The 15,929-nt window shown below is 34.3% G+C and overlaps 4 protein-coding genes across 5 annotated transcripts; 1 reads left to right on the top strand and 3 right to left on the bottom strand.

The window, feature by feature from the left end:
• Window positions 1-36: 36 nt before the first annotated feature.
• LOC142505320 (rhodanese-like domain-containing protein 9, chloroplastic) lies at window positions 37-4,202 on the bottom strand. Its single transcript, XM_075618260.1, has 6 exons — window positions 3,964-4,202; window positions 2,927-3,177; window positions 2,690-2,840; window positions 621-706; window positions 439-543; window positions 37-354 (listed from the first exon to the last, which is right to left on the bottom strand). The coding sequence occupies exons 1-6, from the start codon at window positions 4,008-4,010 to the stop codon at window positions 284-286; spliced, it is 711 nt and encodes a 236-aa protein (XP_075474375.1). The 5' UTR covers window positions 4,011-4,202; the 3' UTR covers window positions 37-283.
• A 2,618-nt stretch (window positions 4,203-6,820) lies between these two features.
• Window positions 6,821-8,651, top strand: LOC142506234 (uncharacterized). Its single transcript, XM_075619424.1, has 4 exons — window positions 6,821-6,983; window positions 7,280-7,795; window positions 8,085-8,150; window positions 8,246-8,651. The coding sequence occupies exons 1-4, from the start codon at window positions 6,900-6,902 to the stop codon at window positions 8,303-8,305; spliced, it is 726 nt and encodes a 241-aa protein (XP_075475539.1). The 5' UTR covers window positions 6,821-6,899; the 3' UTR covers window positions 8,306-8,651.
• Window positions 8,652-8,836: 185 nt separating this feature from the next.
• Window positions 8,837-10,121, bottom strand: LOC142506235 (uncharacterized). Of its 2 annotated transcripts, none has more exons than XM_075619425.1 (2): window positions 9,859-10,121; window positions 8,837-9,403 (listed from the first exon to the last, which is right to left on the bottom strand). In XM_075619425.1, the coding sequence occupies exon 2, from the start codon at window positions 9,365-9,367 to the stop codon at window positions 8,936-8,938; it is 432 nt and encodes a 143-aa protein (XP_075475540.1). In that variant the 5' UTR covers window positions 9,368-9,403; window positions 9,859-10,121; the 3' UTR covers window positions 8,837-8,935. The 2 variants fall into 2 exon arrangements, with proteins under 2 accessions (XP_075475540.1, XP_075475541.1); XM_075619426.1 differs by having other exon boundaries at window positions 9,895-10,121.
• Window positions 10,122-13,565: 3,444 nt separating this feature from the next.
• On the bottom strand, window positions 13,566-15,920 carry LOC142505527 (myb family transcription factor PHL5-like). Its single transcript, XM_075618549.1, has 7 exons — window positions 15,073-15,920; window positions 14,811-14,979; window positions 14,647-14,723; window positions 14,503-14,542; window positions 14,301-14,355; window positions 14,157-14,226; window positions 13,566-14,058 (listed from the first exon to the last, which is right to left on the bottom strand). The coding sequence occupies exons 1-7, from the start codon at window positions 15,604-15,606 to the stop codon at window positions 13,972-13,974; spliced, it is 1,032 nt and encodes a 343-aa protein (XP_075474664.1). The 5' UTR covers window positions 15,607-15,920; the 3' UTR covers window positions 13,566-13,971.
• Between the last annotated feature and the right edge of the window lie 9 nt (window positions 15,921-15,929).

The following is a 15,929-nucleotide window of genomic DNA, read 5'->3' as shown; positions in this document are numbered from 1 at the left end:
CTGTGTGTGTGTGTGTGTGTGTGTGTGAGAATTCAATTCTTAAAAGGGCTTTTATTAAAATAACCATTTATCACAAATAATTTTTCTGTAGGTATTAAAAGCAATGCAAACAAACGATACATAGGCATAACTCTTCATTTACAAGTATCAGCAATTATGCCCTTTCCGAACATAAACAATTAATGTACTCTGTGCAACCCAAAATGTCTCCATTCCTCGACCCAAAATCAAAATACAGTCGATCCGCATTCAACAACGAACTAATTGTGAAGGTGGCTAAGTGCTAGCTTGTTGGAGCCAGTTGAAATAGCTTCTCAGCTTGATCTGGGAAGAAAGTAATGAACAGAAATGCACCTGGAATGTGATCAACTTAAAATTAGAGAAAAAAATCTATGGACAATATTCAAGAAAACTTGGACTTGGTCCTTTTGAACTTACAGATAAGTACAGTCCCTAGTACGGCAGAAATTTTGCCTTGTATGGTGACTAAACCGGCCTTTCCCGCATCTTTCAGCTCCGTCGAACCGACAGAGTCAAATGTCCCTGAAACAGTATAGTCTTTCGGTATTCAATACCGGCTTAAATACATGACCAAGATTTTTGAATAAGCAGAAATGCACCTGTTGTCACAGATTGAAGGCCTGATGTTATACATGCTATATTCTGATATCCAGCTTCCTCTAATTGGTAGGTGGCAGAGGCCGACCTTAGATAGGTGAAGAAAAAATTAGCTTTGATTCTGTAAAGAATTCTGGACTTAAAAAGACTAGAGCTAGTTGATTGAATCAACCCATATCAAAGATGTATAAATTCTAACCTTAACATTATCATATCTGATTCCAAGATGTATTCTTGGATCTCAAACTAGTTTTTTGATGGATCAAAATTAATCGCTATTACACATAAACGAGAACAAAGAAAAAAGCTTTTCAGGTTACCGGAATAGCAACAAAATTATTTTGGTGACAACAAAACTAGTTTTGTATTTCTAACATGTTTCATTAATTGCGCAGATATAGCTATATTTATCCGACAAGTTGAAAGGAAACAAGAAGATCTAGAAGCTGCATTCTCATTTGAACAAGACGTATCTATCAGAAGCCAAATAGAACTGCCTTAACCGGCAGCAGATCAGAATTGTCTTAGTCGGAAGTCGTCTCAATCGGAAGCGAAACAGAGTTTCTCTCCACCATAAACATAACAAATAGACCAGTGTTGACTAGCATAGCTGTCAACCAGCTGAGACAACATCAGGAAAATAAACCAGCAAAAACATATTCGGAAATGATAACTTCCAGTATAAGACAAGTTTTTCGATCAGATAAAATAACTTATACCGACTAGCTTCCTTTGGACCTTTGGTCTTATACATAACTATATATAAGAACTAATTAAGGTAAAATAAAAAAAGTAAAGAGAATTGCAAAATATCATCAAAACGAAGAAGTGATGGTGGAAACAGAAGAGAGACGAGCTGGAGAAGTTAAGTCATTCATTTCATAGTCAACTGAAGAGTCACTAACCAACGTGTTAGAGAGATTATTGTCATAAATCATCTGGATGATATCTTTGCATATAACATTAATCAATATATGCATAGCCAATCCTTATGAATGGTCAAGTAAGCTTTAAAATCGTACAAGAGTGTGATGATTTTTATGCGTAGTTTGATAGGACGTCAATACAAAATAGAGCGAATCTAAACTGATATATAGAAAATAGTGACTCAAAGAACAACGTGGAACGATTACAGTGACTCAAAGCAACAAAAAGCTACACTAATCTGAACGCAAACAACACCCAGCCAAGGATTAAATCCTTCACAAGAAGAAAGGCACCCCTATCTCCCTGCCCTAGCACAAAGCTAGACAGATACATCCATCTGCTCGACCCCCTCTTTTTTCAAAATCTAGTGTTATTTATTTCTTTTCCATTTTACCCTTCCCCGAGTAACCTCTAGTTCTAGTTTATTTCAGCCCACAATAATAAAACTATCCAGAGTATTTAAGCCCAATCTACTTAAGTCCCTAACACAGTTCCAATAGTGTGGGGTCTATGGATGTGATAACAGTGAGCATTTGTTAGCTGTTTGTACTAGTGATTGGGTCTTTTAATGCTAGAAGTGTGGTGAAGACTTCAGAGATACGTGTGAATCCAGAATCATCACTGGCTTTTTTTAGTGATAAGAAGAGAGTTTCCACATTTTACTTTTTCGAGGCAACTTCAATTTGTTTTAACTTTATACTAATAGAGATGCATTTCTCCTTCCATCATTCTTAACACTTTTAAAACTTACAGAACATTTTCATGCATTGTTTAACATACTGCTTCGGCTCTAGCAGTCACAAGAGGTGACCCCAGTTCCAGAATCCTAATAATACTACACTACTACATGTGCTACATAAATTAAACATTAAAATATTGAACAAATACCAAATGTGACCAATGATTTGAAAAATGAAACATAACCTTTTGTTCAAACTTCATTCCTTCAACTTGTATGTCTCATACAACAAAGGATGCAATCAGTAACTTCAGTTACGAGTAAAATCCAAATAATGTTTTACTGGGGTACTCTTCAGCACAAGTTGAGGAGGTGAATACCAAATAAATGTTCCTCGGTAATCTTGTTCCATACTTTCGAAAACCAAATAACAAAAAGAAGCTATAACCGAATTAAGAAACTGACCTCAGGCCCTCTTGACAAACAAGTAACAGCTTGCTTTCTGGTGAAAACTGGCTCCTAACAGATTGCACAAACTCGGGGTTAGGTTTAGTGAACGGCAAGCCAAAGAACAAACCAGCAAAATTGTTGTGTACTGTCCTCTTTAAAATTGTTCCTGTATTATATAAACTTCCGAGTAAATAGCAAAACCAAAAGTCTTGAAAACCATGAGACTTATATTGAAAGGCTATGAAGGCAAACCTAAGTCATTGTCTTCGTTTTCAATGAATAATGGGGTGTGATAGCAGTCTTTTATATGAGCTCTCTCGAACTGAATTCTATCACGAACATCCAAAACTGCATATCCCTCAACTGCAATAAGTTTTTTTGCTTCTTCAGAATTCACAAAATTCACTTCTGCTTTGATTACCAAGTTTCTTCTATGCAATCGGCTCCCTTTCAGTGTCTGTACTTGATGAGTCCCCAATACTGACCAAGATGTTACCAAATTGCTGAAACCACATTCATATTATCTTAATCCACCTAAAATTTAAACACTATTCTTTGTAGTTATTGCAAACAAAAAGCGATGAAAAATTTTTAACAGCAAGATAAACTAAAAATGATTTTGACATTTGCGCCCAGAATTGTTTGTAAAACAAATTGGCTGTTTCATCTTTTGGCGGCTCATACAGATGTTTGAAGCTTTTAACACAGTCCGCACCACAATATATCAAATGACAGATTTCAAGACCCGGTGTAGACGCAACAATATCTCACTTATGAGATCATAGTCGCAATTAGACAAAGAAGAATATAAGGTTCTAAAGACAGAATATAAACAAGATGTCCCATTCAAATGATTTCTTGTTAAATATAACAGCAGAAAGACTAATGAGTAAGCTTAAGTTATCTGGCGAACATTTACAATAGCTTGGTAGAAAACGGGAAAAACATAATACACCTCCATGAACGAAAATGAAGATCTACATTTCTTCTTTAAAATGTAATCTTGAATCGATTTCATCAAAAATTCAAAATTGTTCACAAATTGGGGACAACTAATCACTTCGTCCCAAATGTACACTAACAGTAAAAAAAATTCAAGCACAGCAAACTCCAGATGACAAATATTCTGAATTTTCAAGAGAAAACGAACACCAATTAAAAACATCTGGATAAAATATCTCATCTTGAATGAACATAAACAACTCACTTCTAAGTTACGTGCAAGAAATTGCATAATAAAATTGGGAAATGGTAAAGGTAAGAGAAAAAAAGATAAAATTTGACAGTACCTCCGAACGGAGAGTGTGGAGGAGCAACAGAAAGGGATTCCTGTCATTTCTCAGAGAGTAGTCGAAACCTCCCACTTCTCTTTCCCTATGTATCTTTACAGACCGTGTCTGTCGCTGCTGGTTGCCACCAAGGATCGATTGAAATTTAAGCGAGTCATTGGGTTTCTGCCACGTGGCATATGGAGTGAAATGGATTGGATAACGAGCACAAACATTCCTCAGAAAATCTCTGCAATTTGGTCTATCGTCGCTTTACATCTTGTGAATAGTTGAAATCGAGTTTCTTTCAAAAATTTGGTCTTTCTTTTCACTTTCATCTTTGTTAATTTTTTTGTTTCGGGTGCTAATTTAACTGGTTTTTTTAAAAAAATATTATAAATTAATAAAATAATTATAAAAATATAGCAAATTGGGAGGATTTGTAAAAATATAACAATCCGGGACTAACTGTCCCGGATTCATATTTTTTTATTTTTTTTTTTAAAAAAATAAGGAAAAGAAAGTGGGGCATGTATTTTTTTTAAAAAAAATATAAGGGAGATCGGCGAAGATTTGGAAGACACCGTCGCTATTCGCGTCGGTTTAAACAACAACTGTCGCTAAAGTAAATCATTGTATTACTACCACGGATTCTGAGAAGACGTGTCCCATTTTCTTTCTTCAAGTAGAAATACGGGTATTCTTTTTATCATCGTCAAAAATAATTGTTCCTCATATTCATTCTCGCAACTTATTTTTTTCATTCGATTTATATGTGCAAAATCAATCTTTTCTACTTCGATCATATATTAATATTATTTGTTGATTTTATCGTCCATTTCATTTGAAGAGATACGAAGATGTAATGTTTAATTTCGTTGATAATATTATAATTATATATTAAGAAATAATTTTTTTGTGTAATTTTTTTTATAATACTTGTCATTTATCTCATATATTAGCATCGTCCGTTGATATTATTACAAGTTCCGTATAATTACGTCTGAGAAAATAATTTAATTAATTTTTTAATATTTTGTTTGTATTATTTATATTATATTAATATAATTATAATTTTGTTCACTAACATTATATGATTAGAGATAATTTAGTTAAATATCATATTTTTAATATTAATCGCGATGCTAAAAAATAGTTTGATATAATATTATATCTACAATAATTATATTTAATTTACGTGATATAATATTATATCTACAATAATTAAAAATTTTAATTAATATACTTATTTTAATTACAATAATTATATTATTTGATATAATATTATATTTACAATAATTACAATAGTTATATTTAATTTACGTGATATAATATTATATCTACAACAATTACAATAAATACAATAATTATAATATTAATTGTTTTATTGGAATTAAAATATGTATATAAATTACGGATTTTATATTTACGTGAAATTTTATGTATATTATATGTATAATTATAGTATTAATTGCATTATAAATTACGGAGGTTAAAAATACGTGAAATTTTAAAACTTATTTTCTCAATATACTTTAAAAACGTAACAAAATACTTTATAATTTCATTAGTATTAAGTAGACTAATATTAACTCATTCTTATATTAAAATAAATTATTTATATTAAAATTACTTCTTAATATATAGTTATAATATTATCAACGAAATTAAACATTACCTTTTCGTATCTCTTCAAATTAAATGGACCATAAATTCAACAAATAATATTATTATATGATCGAAGTAAAAAAGATGGATTTTGCACATATAAATCGAATGAAAAAAATAAGTTACGAGAATGAATACGAGGAACAATTATTTTCGACGATGATGGAAAGAATATCCGCATTTCTACTTGAAGAAAGAAAACACATGGAGTTAAAGTCTTCTCAGAATCCGTGGCAGGAATTCACGGATTTACTTTAGCGACGGTGGTTGCTTAAACCGTCGCAAATAGCGACGGATGTTTCTTAACTGTCGCCACTAGCGACGGTTTTACATAAACCGTCGCTGATTTACCTTATATATTTTTTAAAAGATCCGTGCCCCACTTTTTTTTTTTTTTAAATAATAATAAATATGGACAGTAAGTCCCGGATTGTTATATTTTTACGAATCTCCCCAATTTGCTATATTTTTACAATCATTTTATTAATTTATAATATTTTTAAAAAAAACCCAATTTAACTACTGCATATCAGCAAAGTCCAATATCTTGTGTCATATCATCGACATAGGACATTAATTGACGAAAAAGATCAAAGGCGAATAAAATGTTTATTAGATTAAAATCAAATTTCGAAGATTTATAGATAAAAAACGAAAATACGTCATTTCTCACAAAAATTATCTTAAGCATTTTATTGACCTTGAATCGTGGTAAAATTTCACAATAGTCGAAGAACATATTAAGAAACTTGGAAAATATATAGAGGAGATTTTTTGTGAGACGGTCTCACGAATTTTTTATTTGTAAGACGGGTCAACCCTACCGATATTCACAATAAAAAGTAATATTCTTAGCATAAAAGTACTATTTTTTCATGGATGATCCAAATAAGAGATCCGTCTCAAAAAATACGACTCGTGAGACCGTCTAACATAAGTTTTTGCCAAACATATATAGCTAATGTTGGGGTGCTCATAATTATTTTATGTAATTCATCATTTTTAAATATCTATGTTTAGATTAACATAAATTAAAATAAAATTAAAGTGATAATCTGTTCTATGAGTAAATTTTTTTTATTTTTGTGATTCTTTATGTATTGGAAAAATATTAGATATTATATATTTTAATTCAATATTTTTTCTAGAGAAAATAATTTTTAGTGAATATATTTTGAAAAATAATAATATAAATAAAGGGTATTATTTTAATTGTAATAAAATTGAAAATATAATTCTAGTTGTCTTGGTCCAACTGTTGCTGCAGCTGGATTCTGGAACATAATCTAATGGCGGGAGGAGAAGAGGATGACTACATGGGGGACGTTTCACAGTTTCTACCGCCAGAAATTCCTAAATCTTCCTCAAAACAGGTAAAATTTTCGATCTTTGTACATTATGTTCATCAATTATATTCGAATAGTTAATTCCCCATAACCCTAATTTTTAAAAATTTTCCGAGTTGCCGATCCTTGATAATCATTTACTTGTATTGATTTTTGGCCTTGTTTACAATTTTAGAGTTTATATTCTTACAGATGATTTTTTTTGTGAAAGAAAATTAAAGGGCTTTGTTGTCTACTTTGCCCAATCCTAGGTGGTTAATTTATTTGAGTTACTGAATTTGATATTTGTCCTTTTTTAATGAACTTCTGCATACATTCTGTAGGGTCTCAGCTTAAATTCTTTGAATAAGAAATTGGAAGGCCCAAATTGGCAGGAGCAGAGAAAACTGAAATGGGGGCGGAAGCAAATAGATGAGGATCAACAAACCATGGAAAACTTAGCTTCAGCTATTCCAGAATCCAATATTGGGTTCAAACTGTTGAAGCAAATGGGCTACACTCCTGGTTCGGCGTTGGGAAAGGAAGGTTGTGGTAGAACTGAACCTGTGGGGCTGGAGTTAAGAAGGGGGCGAGCCGGAATTGGCAGAGAGGATCCGAAGGTAGAAAAGATGAAGAGAGAGAAACAGATTGCCGAGACTAGAAAGAGAAAAGTGGAGGAATTGATTGTAGATTTTGGGAGTCGCCAGAAGGAACGATGGAAGGGAAGGAGGATTATTGTGAATTATCGCAAGGCAGAGGATGCACTAGCACAGCTGGAAAACAGGGATGTTGAAATCGAGAAGAAGGGAGATGATGATGGGGAAAATGAAGAGGAAGAGGAAGAAGATATTACGGAGGAGGTACCTTCTTTTTATTTTTTATTTGCAATTGTGCCTTAGTCAGTTGAAATCCTAATACTTTGTGGATTAATCTAATGGATTAAATGTATAATTATGATTGATGCAAGTTTTCTCAAACTTCTTCTGTGTAAGTGGAACTATTTTTCTTATACCTGCACTATGGTAAATCAGGAATTCTAGAGCAAGGAGTGTGCTTTTCTTGAATCAAATCCAAAATGTTGGCAGCTCAGAATGTAAAATATTATGGTAATAACTTAGGTCTGGTTATCTATTGTTTCTTTTGATGCAGGATTTGACAAACGTATTAATGAAGCTAAGAAACAAGTTTCGTTACTGCCTCTTTTGTGGATGTCAGGTACGTCATCTTCCTGAGTGTACAAGAATGGGAAAGATATAAAAAAGATTGATCTTTCAGTGTCATTTGTCATTTGTTCATCTTGTAATATTCAGTATGAGACAATGGAGGCACTTTTATCTGACTGCCCTGGGATTAATGAGGATGATCACTAGATGGACAGTTGTTTAGATGTTCAAAATTTTGGTCATAATGCTGAAGAGCGGAAACTGTCGATCTTGTGAGAATGCTGCCGTTACAATTTTCGAGTTATGATTGGGGTGGATCCCTGGAATTCTGGTATGTCTTGCCACCATTTGAAGCTCAAGCGAACCACAGCACATGATATGTAAAAACAGTCAATTTGCTTTGATGTAATTTCGAAAGTTGGTTTCCTCTTGCTCGTCCTGCTTTTTAAATTCTTGGATCTAAAAAAAGGTGATAACACTCGTATATGTAACTTACATTAATGTTTGATGACCTCGAGGGCGGTTGATGTCTTGGATCACCACTTTTGCATTATATTGTTTTTATCATTATTATTAGAGTTTATATCATGTACTTGAATGGCAAGACACACATGCTTGTGAATGTGAGCTGAACACATAAGTATCACGATTTCCTAATAAAAGACTCTGGAAATTAATATGGTCTAGGTGAGGAGCAAAGATTCTGCAGCAAATATTATAGGAAAAACAAAAAAAATTAGAGTTGAGCTATCTGATAGCAAAAACTATCGATAGCCTTCTCCGTTAATGAAAAATCTTGTCTCTAATAGATAGTCTCAAAGCAATACAACGAAATCTTCATTTGCACTCAACGCCAACTTCAGCAGCCCGCCTTGGTGTACTTTTCCTTCTCCTCCCAATTTGTCTGTACCCAACTGATGGCTTGACCAAGACGGTGGCATTAGCCTTGGTAACGATATCATTTTCCTCTTTCACTAAATCTGTATGTTCCTTCAATGAAGCCCTCTTTCTCTTCCTTCCATCATCCATACAGGATTGATTCTTGCTACTTTCACTAGATACCCAACTTTTCATGTCCTCGTGGCCTCCATCTTCTTCTTTTACCATCTGACATTCATTTTCATTTTCATTCTCAATATCATCCTTCAATGACTTCTGTGGCCTTCCTACTCTTCTCTTCAAAGTCAAGTTCTCTTCCCCACTGTTCCGAGTATCATCACGAGCAGCGATCACCGAGTGTTTCTTCCCTTTTCCTCTACCTCTACCCATTTTTCAACCCAGCTCTTTGAATCAAACAAAAGAAATCTGCGAGACAGAACACAACCACACAAAATTCTAAGAAATTTCCTTCTTCAACCACATGATGGATTTCATAAGTCCACTGGAAATAACCAAGAAAGTGAATATGAACAATAACACAGAAGTCTAACAGCACAACCAAAAGTTTATCCTATTTATGTCGTAACAAAGTAAAACTGAAGCTCATCTACTCTCACCCGTAGAAAGAAATTACAACCACCTAATGACCTAAAAGAGAGAATCGAATTAAACAGCCAATCATCAACTTATTATACATAAAGCACAAACTTACTTGCACCAAAACACTTGGTAAACCAAAAGGAAAACAAAAAAGTAGAAGATTAAGTCAATATGACTCATCATAAACCCACAAAACCACATCAAATTTTGATTAATTAAGTTGTTCAAAAGGTTGCAAAAAAAAAAGAAGAAGAAAAAAGCACACGCTATATGAAGATGACCTCAGAAGAAACAGCCGCCGCGAAATGCATACTTACCGAAAGTTCTATTTAAAATCCAATAATCTGATGAAGTTTCTACTGCATGAACCCGCAAAGGAGGTTAAAAAAAGAACAAAACCCAGATCGGAGATTGAAGCAAGCAAGATTCGGTAAGATTCAAAACATTTTATTTTTAATTTTTCCCATTGGAATGTCGAAGAAAGCTAACTAAGCCAATGAGGTGAGGAGGCAAAGACTGCAAATTTGTGAGAAAGAAATGAAGAGTGAAAGTAATGCGTGCGGTTAAGTGGTGAAAGGATAATTTATTTATTTCGAAGGGCATTTTGGGAATTCTGGGTAATGAAGTATGAATGAAGCTAACCAAATATTGTTGAATAAAAAAAGAATGAAACTTGTTACATTTAAAAAAAATCTTCATATTTTGGTAAGAATTAATTTTTTAAATTTATGAATTCCATGACACCAAAAAAAAAATTTAGTATCACTACAGACAAAAACTTGTGTGAGACGGTTTTACAAGTCATATTTTGTGAGACAGATATCTTATTTGGGTCATCCATGAAAAAGTATTACTTTTTATGCTAAAAATATTACCTTTTATTATGAATATCGATAGGGTTGACCCGTCTCACCGATAAAGACTCGTAAGACCGTCTCATAAGAGACCTACTCCACTACTAATTTCCATAATACTTGTTCAAAAAAATAGATATTTCATACTTTCATTTTTTCCACAAATTTTATTAGATATTATATGAAAGACAAAAGATCTATGACTTTCTTCTTTATGCATTTTAAATCGACAAAAATCAGAATTTTCACAATAATATAACAAATTAAAGTCTCTCTCTATCTCTCTAATACTTAGCCAATAATTAAATTTTAATGTGACAATTTGCATTGGTTAGATGCGACTCATTATGACTATCACACCATACATAGACAACAATATATAATTCCTTGTTTGGTAGTTGAAATCTTCAAACACAAAGCAAAGGCCTTTAATTTCACTTTTGTTCTTGTTTTTTTTCTTTCAAGTACATTAAGTGCATGCCAACTGTTGAAATGACAAAAAGGCCCCTGTGCATTTTTGGGTAGCGACCTTTGGGTGCATATTTTATTCTAGCTCGGGGACCACACGTAGAGCAGCCGTTTGCCATCATTTGTGAAATTGCTCTTTCAAGTGGGCTCAGAATCTTGGTCAGATTTGAATTGGGTTTATGACTTGAAAATTAAACAAATGGTGACTTCTTTCTGATAAAGAAATGAATATGATGTGAAATTCACGATTGTCTTTTTACTTCTAGTTTGACTCCTTCAATGCCGGATATATATATTGAGGCTTGCAAAGCACAAATGAAACACGTGAGATATAATATAGAATCGAACGTACTTTATAATTGGTAATAATTGTATAACTCACATATTTTAAAACGTATAATAATTTTAACATAAGCAATGCTTTGCATCAAAATACTGTACTCCCCGGTCTGGAATCATGTGCACGGGTGCTGGAACATGGCCATGGGTAGCTGTACTTGTGTGCGTTGGTAATTATCAGCAAGATTGTTGTGGGAACCCGGACGTTAATCATACTCTTAATCATTATTAGGACAATTTAATCAATTATAATAAATAGGGTCTAATTTTTTTTTTAAATGCGGAATGTAATGTAATTCAATCTAATATACATATCAGTATTAAAGTACAAGTCTTGTACTATATATACAATCATTCAACTAAGGTTTAACAACTAAATATCAAGTGTCCAAACCCTATCTCTAATCCAAGTCCGTAGTCTCCACTCTAATAACGATCTATCTTCATCTCCTCGACCCTGAACCTGTCCCACCTGTTGTCATGCACACATACAAACAGGACAACAGCCGGATAACTCCGATGAGAATAAATTCCCAGTATAAATCAATGAAACATGCAATCATATAAACAATGTAAAAGCATGTAACAAATATCAGTGACATATATCAAATCTGAAACATAATCAATATGAAATCGTAAATCATACTCGTGACTCCACGGCTCAGACTAGACTCAATCCTAGTCTAGGGATCCCGGTTTCCAGACGTTGGCATTCCTATATCGAACATCAGTAATAGAAGAAACTCCAATTCTATCCACTTCGATATAACCTAAACGTCCGGTGTCTTGACCTATCCGTCACAAACTGTGGCACTATCGCCAATTCACTATATTGTGACAACGTGCAATGTGCCATTGACGATTCCATCACTATCGTCACTTATGTCACAAGATCACTCGTCTACTACATGCTTCTATAAATCAATAGAACAAGCATAACAATTCAAATCATTGCAATTAATAACAATAAGTATGTGATTTAGGGAAACTCAAGTATATCCTACTCGAGTCGTTCTCCCAGTACCACATTGACTTATACCTTTCTTTTATTGCAATTCTGATGTCATTCCTGTCTGGAATTCAAAGTATGTCAACCCTCAATCTGGCAATGACAATACCAATAGTATCATATCAATCTACTGCTCAAATCAATACCAATCTGATTAAATCTGGATTTAACTCAAAACCAACGGCATAACGGAACAATCCTGATATCCCGGTCAATACCATATCAGTAAATAATAATTACAATCCATAACTGATATCCAATACAATCTGTAATCAATTCATAATTCAAATCTGTTCAATATCACTCGATATATTTTGAAAAATCATAACAATTCCATAATCAATCTGTTTCTCAATCTGACTGCGATTCTACGATGTCTAACATATCAAGAACATCATATATGAATCATATTCAATTCTGGTAATATCATAATTCCAACTCTTATCAAAACGTAACAAAACTTACGTCCAATTGTAGCCTGTGTTGATAGGATCACAGTACTGAAGTCGGATTCAAAATCTAACGGACGGATAGCTTAACATTTAAATTGCATGGGAAAGAACAAGTGGCTCCTTCTATGCATTGCACGTCTCGCGCATATGCGCGACCCTCCTCGGCGCATATGCGCGAGACAATATGTCTCGGCGCGTAGCATCACGGTGACTCGCGCATATGCGCGCCCTCACTCGGCGCATATGCGCGAGGCCCTTTTCCATTCTTCACAACTCTCGGGTACCCTCGCGCACATGCGCGAATCCATGTCGCGCATATGCGCGAGGTTCTCTGCCTACTCCGCGCATATGCGCCCGGCATGAACGCGCATATATATGCGCGAGGCTCCATCCTCACACATAATTAAATCTCCTTTCCGCCTATCCCGGTCTAATCCGTTCCATCTATAATCACATCAATTAATCAACAAATCATTTCAGATTAATAACGTAGCAAATCCCGGGCATTACACTTGTATAATTATTTTTGTAAACGTAAACAAATAACATCCCATGCTTTGCTCACTTCAAGTGTTCCAGTTCAAAGTGGAGTTTGCAAATGAAACCAGTTTATTTAGTTGATTTGGTCCAAGGTGACCGAATGCTGGGCCGGCCTATATTTTTTCAACATATTTTATTTTATGTTAACTTTGGATATTAAAAACTAAAACCCAGCCATATGACCGGGCTTTCCATGGCCTGTTCAAATTTATGTCAACCGGGTAGGGTTTGGAATCAGGCTATTTTTAGCTCTATAATTAAACTCGGCCTCGGCCCATTCGATGTTTTCGACCACCTTTTCTTGAACCATGCATGGATGATTTATTCACTCATTTCAAGTTTGCATTCAGCAAGCAACAAAACTAAATGATTCTTCTTCAACACTTCACACATGACAATCTTGAATTTCACTTACAAAAATAGCATAATTGTTTTCTCCGAATACACGAGATGTGTACTCTAATGAATCACGAAAAGGTTTGTGTTTTTTTCGAGCTGGCGAATAGCCGACTCATGTATTCTACACGCATGCAAGAAAGTGAGAGCTATACAACTGTACAAGTTGCCTTAGAAGAGATCTGGTGATCACATTACTTCGCACTGTACTTTGCTCGATGTTCATATTTCGGTATCGACTAGACTGCTTAATTTGGATGGGAAACTCATGTCTTCAAATGTAGTTGATATGTTCTCAGGACATTTGCTGTCAGGATAACTCGGATCCACTAAGATTTAATTACCCGTTTTTTGTTGCTGCTCAAACAACTTTTTGAGCTGCTTGGTTTGTTCTTCGATCCTTATCTGTAAGTTTCGTTGAGTCTGCATACCACAGAGATGCAAAGAAATTATTCATAGGTATCTTTATACTATTTTAAGTCGAAGGAGCAACATTGAAACAATGTTGAAATTTTGTATACCTCTAGTTGCTCATAAAGATGCCTTTGGAAGTCTAATTGTTGCTGCAATGCCTCCTTGAGTTGCATTCCACTGCCAAAAATAACGTTTAAACAAAAATTAAAAGTCTGGTTTTGATACAAATGACAAGAAAAATGAAGTCTTACGTTTTGATGTCGACCAGTGATTCATCACTTGTACTTGTTTTCTTCCCAGATTTTTCTGCATGATCAGAAAAGAAACCAGTTTATCTATCATACACTAACACCACGTCTGTCTCGGAGATTCTTTATTGGTCTAAGCTAAAGTTTCCATTCAAAAGACTATTATTTTCTTGATGAATTGAGATACCTGAATAAAGTTACATACCTTCAATAGATTCTTGTATGTACTTGGCATTTCGATATTTCTAGAAGAAGAAGACATAAATATGGCCCAAAAAAAAGCACTGGTTCAGAAAATTTATATAAATAACAACCATTTTTGAAGAAAGGGACTCGGTTCATTGTGTACCTGCAAATGGCTTTTGATATGAAAGATTGTAAGTCCTTCAGTACCCATCAGATTTAGTATGGCCTTCGGTGTCGCCTCTATGTTATATTTATAGAATCCAATTAACCAATCTGTGTCGTGATTCCGGGTTGAGAGAACTATGCATAATGTTAAAGATTACTTACTTTCAGGGCCACCAAGCTGATTCACACAGTTAACGAATCGATCGTGAAGATCTGGAGACCACCTAATTCGTTTCTTGCTAGATGAAACTGCTCCAGAAGATGCAGAGCTAGTACTCAATCCGAACTCGTTTACATGTGTGGAATGAGATGCATATAAATTTTGCGGTTCCTGTTTCAAATATTTAGTTCAAAACGAACATATCAATCATGAAGGGTCATTGTGTGAAAGGAAAAAAAAGAAGCTAATTCTTGTAGGACTTACACAAAAATCCTGATTTGCATCGAATGGAGCAGAAGGGGTACCCCTACACGAATCATCAAGATCGCCTAGTAGCCTGTTTTTTAGGTATAGAATCTGTTCTTTCTCTGAAAGGTCGCTGAATTGATTTTCGAACAATCCGTCAGGCCTGGTATATGATCCGTTTGAAGTTAGAGTTCTTGGAACTGATAATAGACCGTTATCGGATTGAAAATTGGGTAATTTTTTATAAGAATCCTTGAATTGTTGGGAGCAAGGAATGGAGTTATTTTCTTGGAAACCAAATTGAGGTAATCCCATGAGAAATTCGGTTGCATAAAAACCAGAAGCCTGTGATCCAATCCTGCTGAAGATGGTATTAGATGAATTTTCATGCCTGAAATTCCTTTGCTGTGAGCCGTTTTCTGCTGCTATCAACCGAGTATCGAGTTCCATTGGTGCAGATTGATGCCAAGCACCAGAGTTTTGTGGAAAATAACATTGAAATTCTGGCGAAAAATCGCTAGAAAAACCATAGTTCTGCTGCATTCCCTTCATTTTACACGACCACAAAAATCTTCAGGACTAACAACAAAGGAAAAATGTATCAAATTCTTTCCTTCTCATTGGTTTGTTTCTTAGAAAATACAGGCCTCTATCGAGAACGCGACAATAAGAATGAAACGAATTTGTATCGGCTGAGAGGACAAGTAGCAATGTTGATCAGATTCAGGTATCTGTCATGAAAGCCTTTTTATATACATGCTGCATATCTCGAAATACAACTGTGAATATTTCAACTGTTGAGTGCAATAAATATTTTAATGGTTCTTTCAAGTGGATAGGTATGAAGTGTGAAGTTTTGACAAAACCAAAGCATA

The sequence above is a fragment of the Primulina tabacum genome, chromosome 10 (assembly GCF_025594145.1).
Source record: "Primulina tabacum isolate GXHZ01 chromosome 10, ASM2559414v2, whole genome shotgun sequence".
Classification (NCBI taxonomy): domain Eukaryota; kingdom Viridiplantae; phylum Streptophyta; class Magnoliopsida; order Lamiales; family Gesneriaceae; genus Primulina; species Primulina tabacum.
The sequence above is the reverse complement of the archived record's forward strand: the minus strand, read 5'-3'. Positions and strand labels throughout refer to the sequence as shown.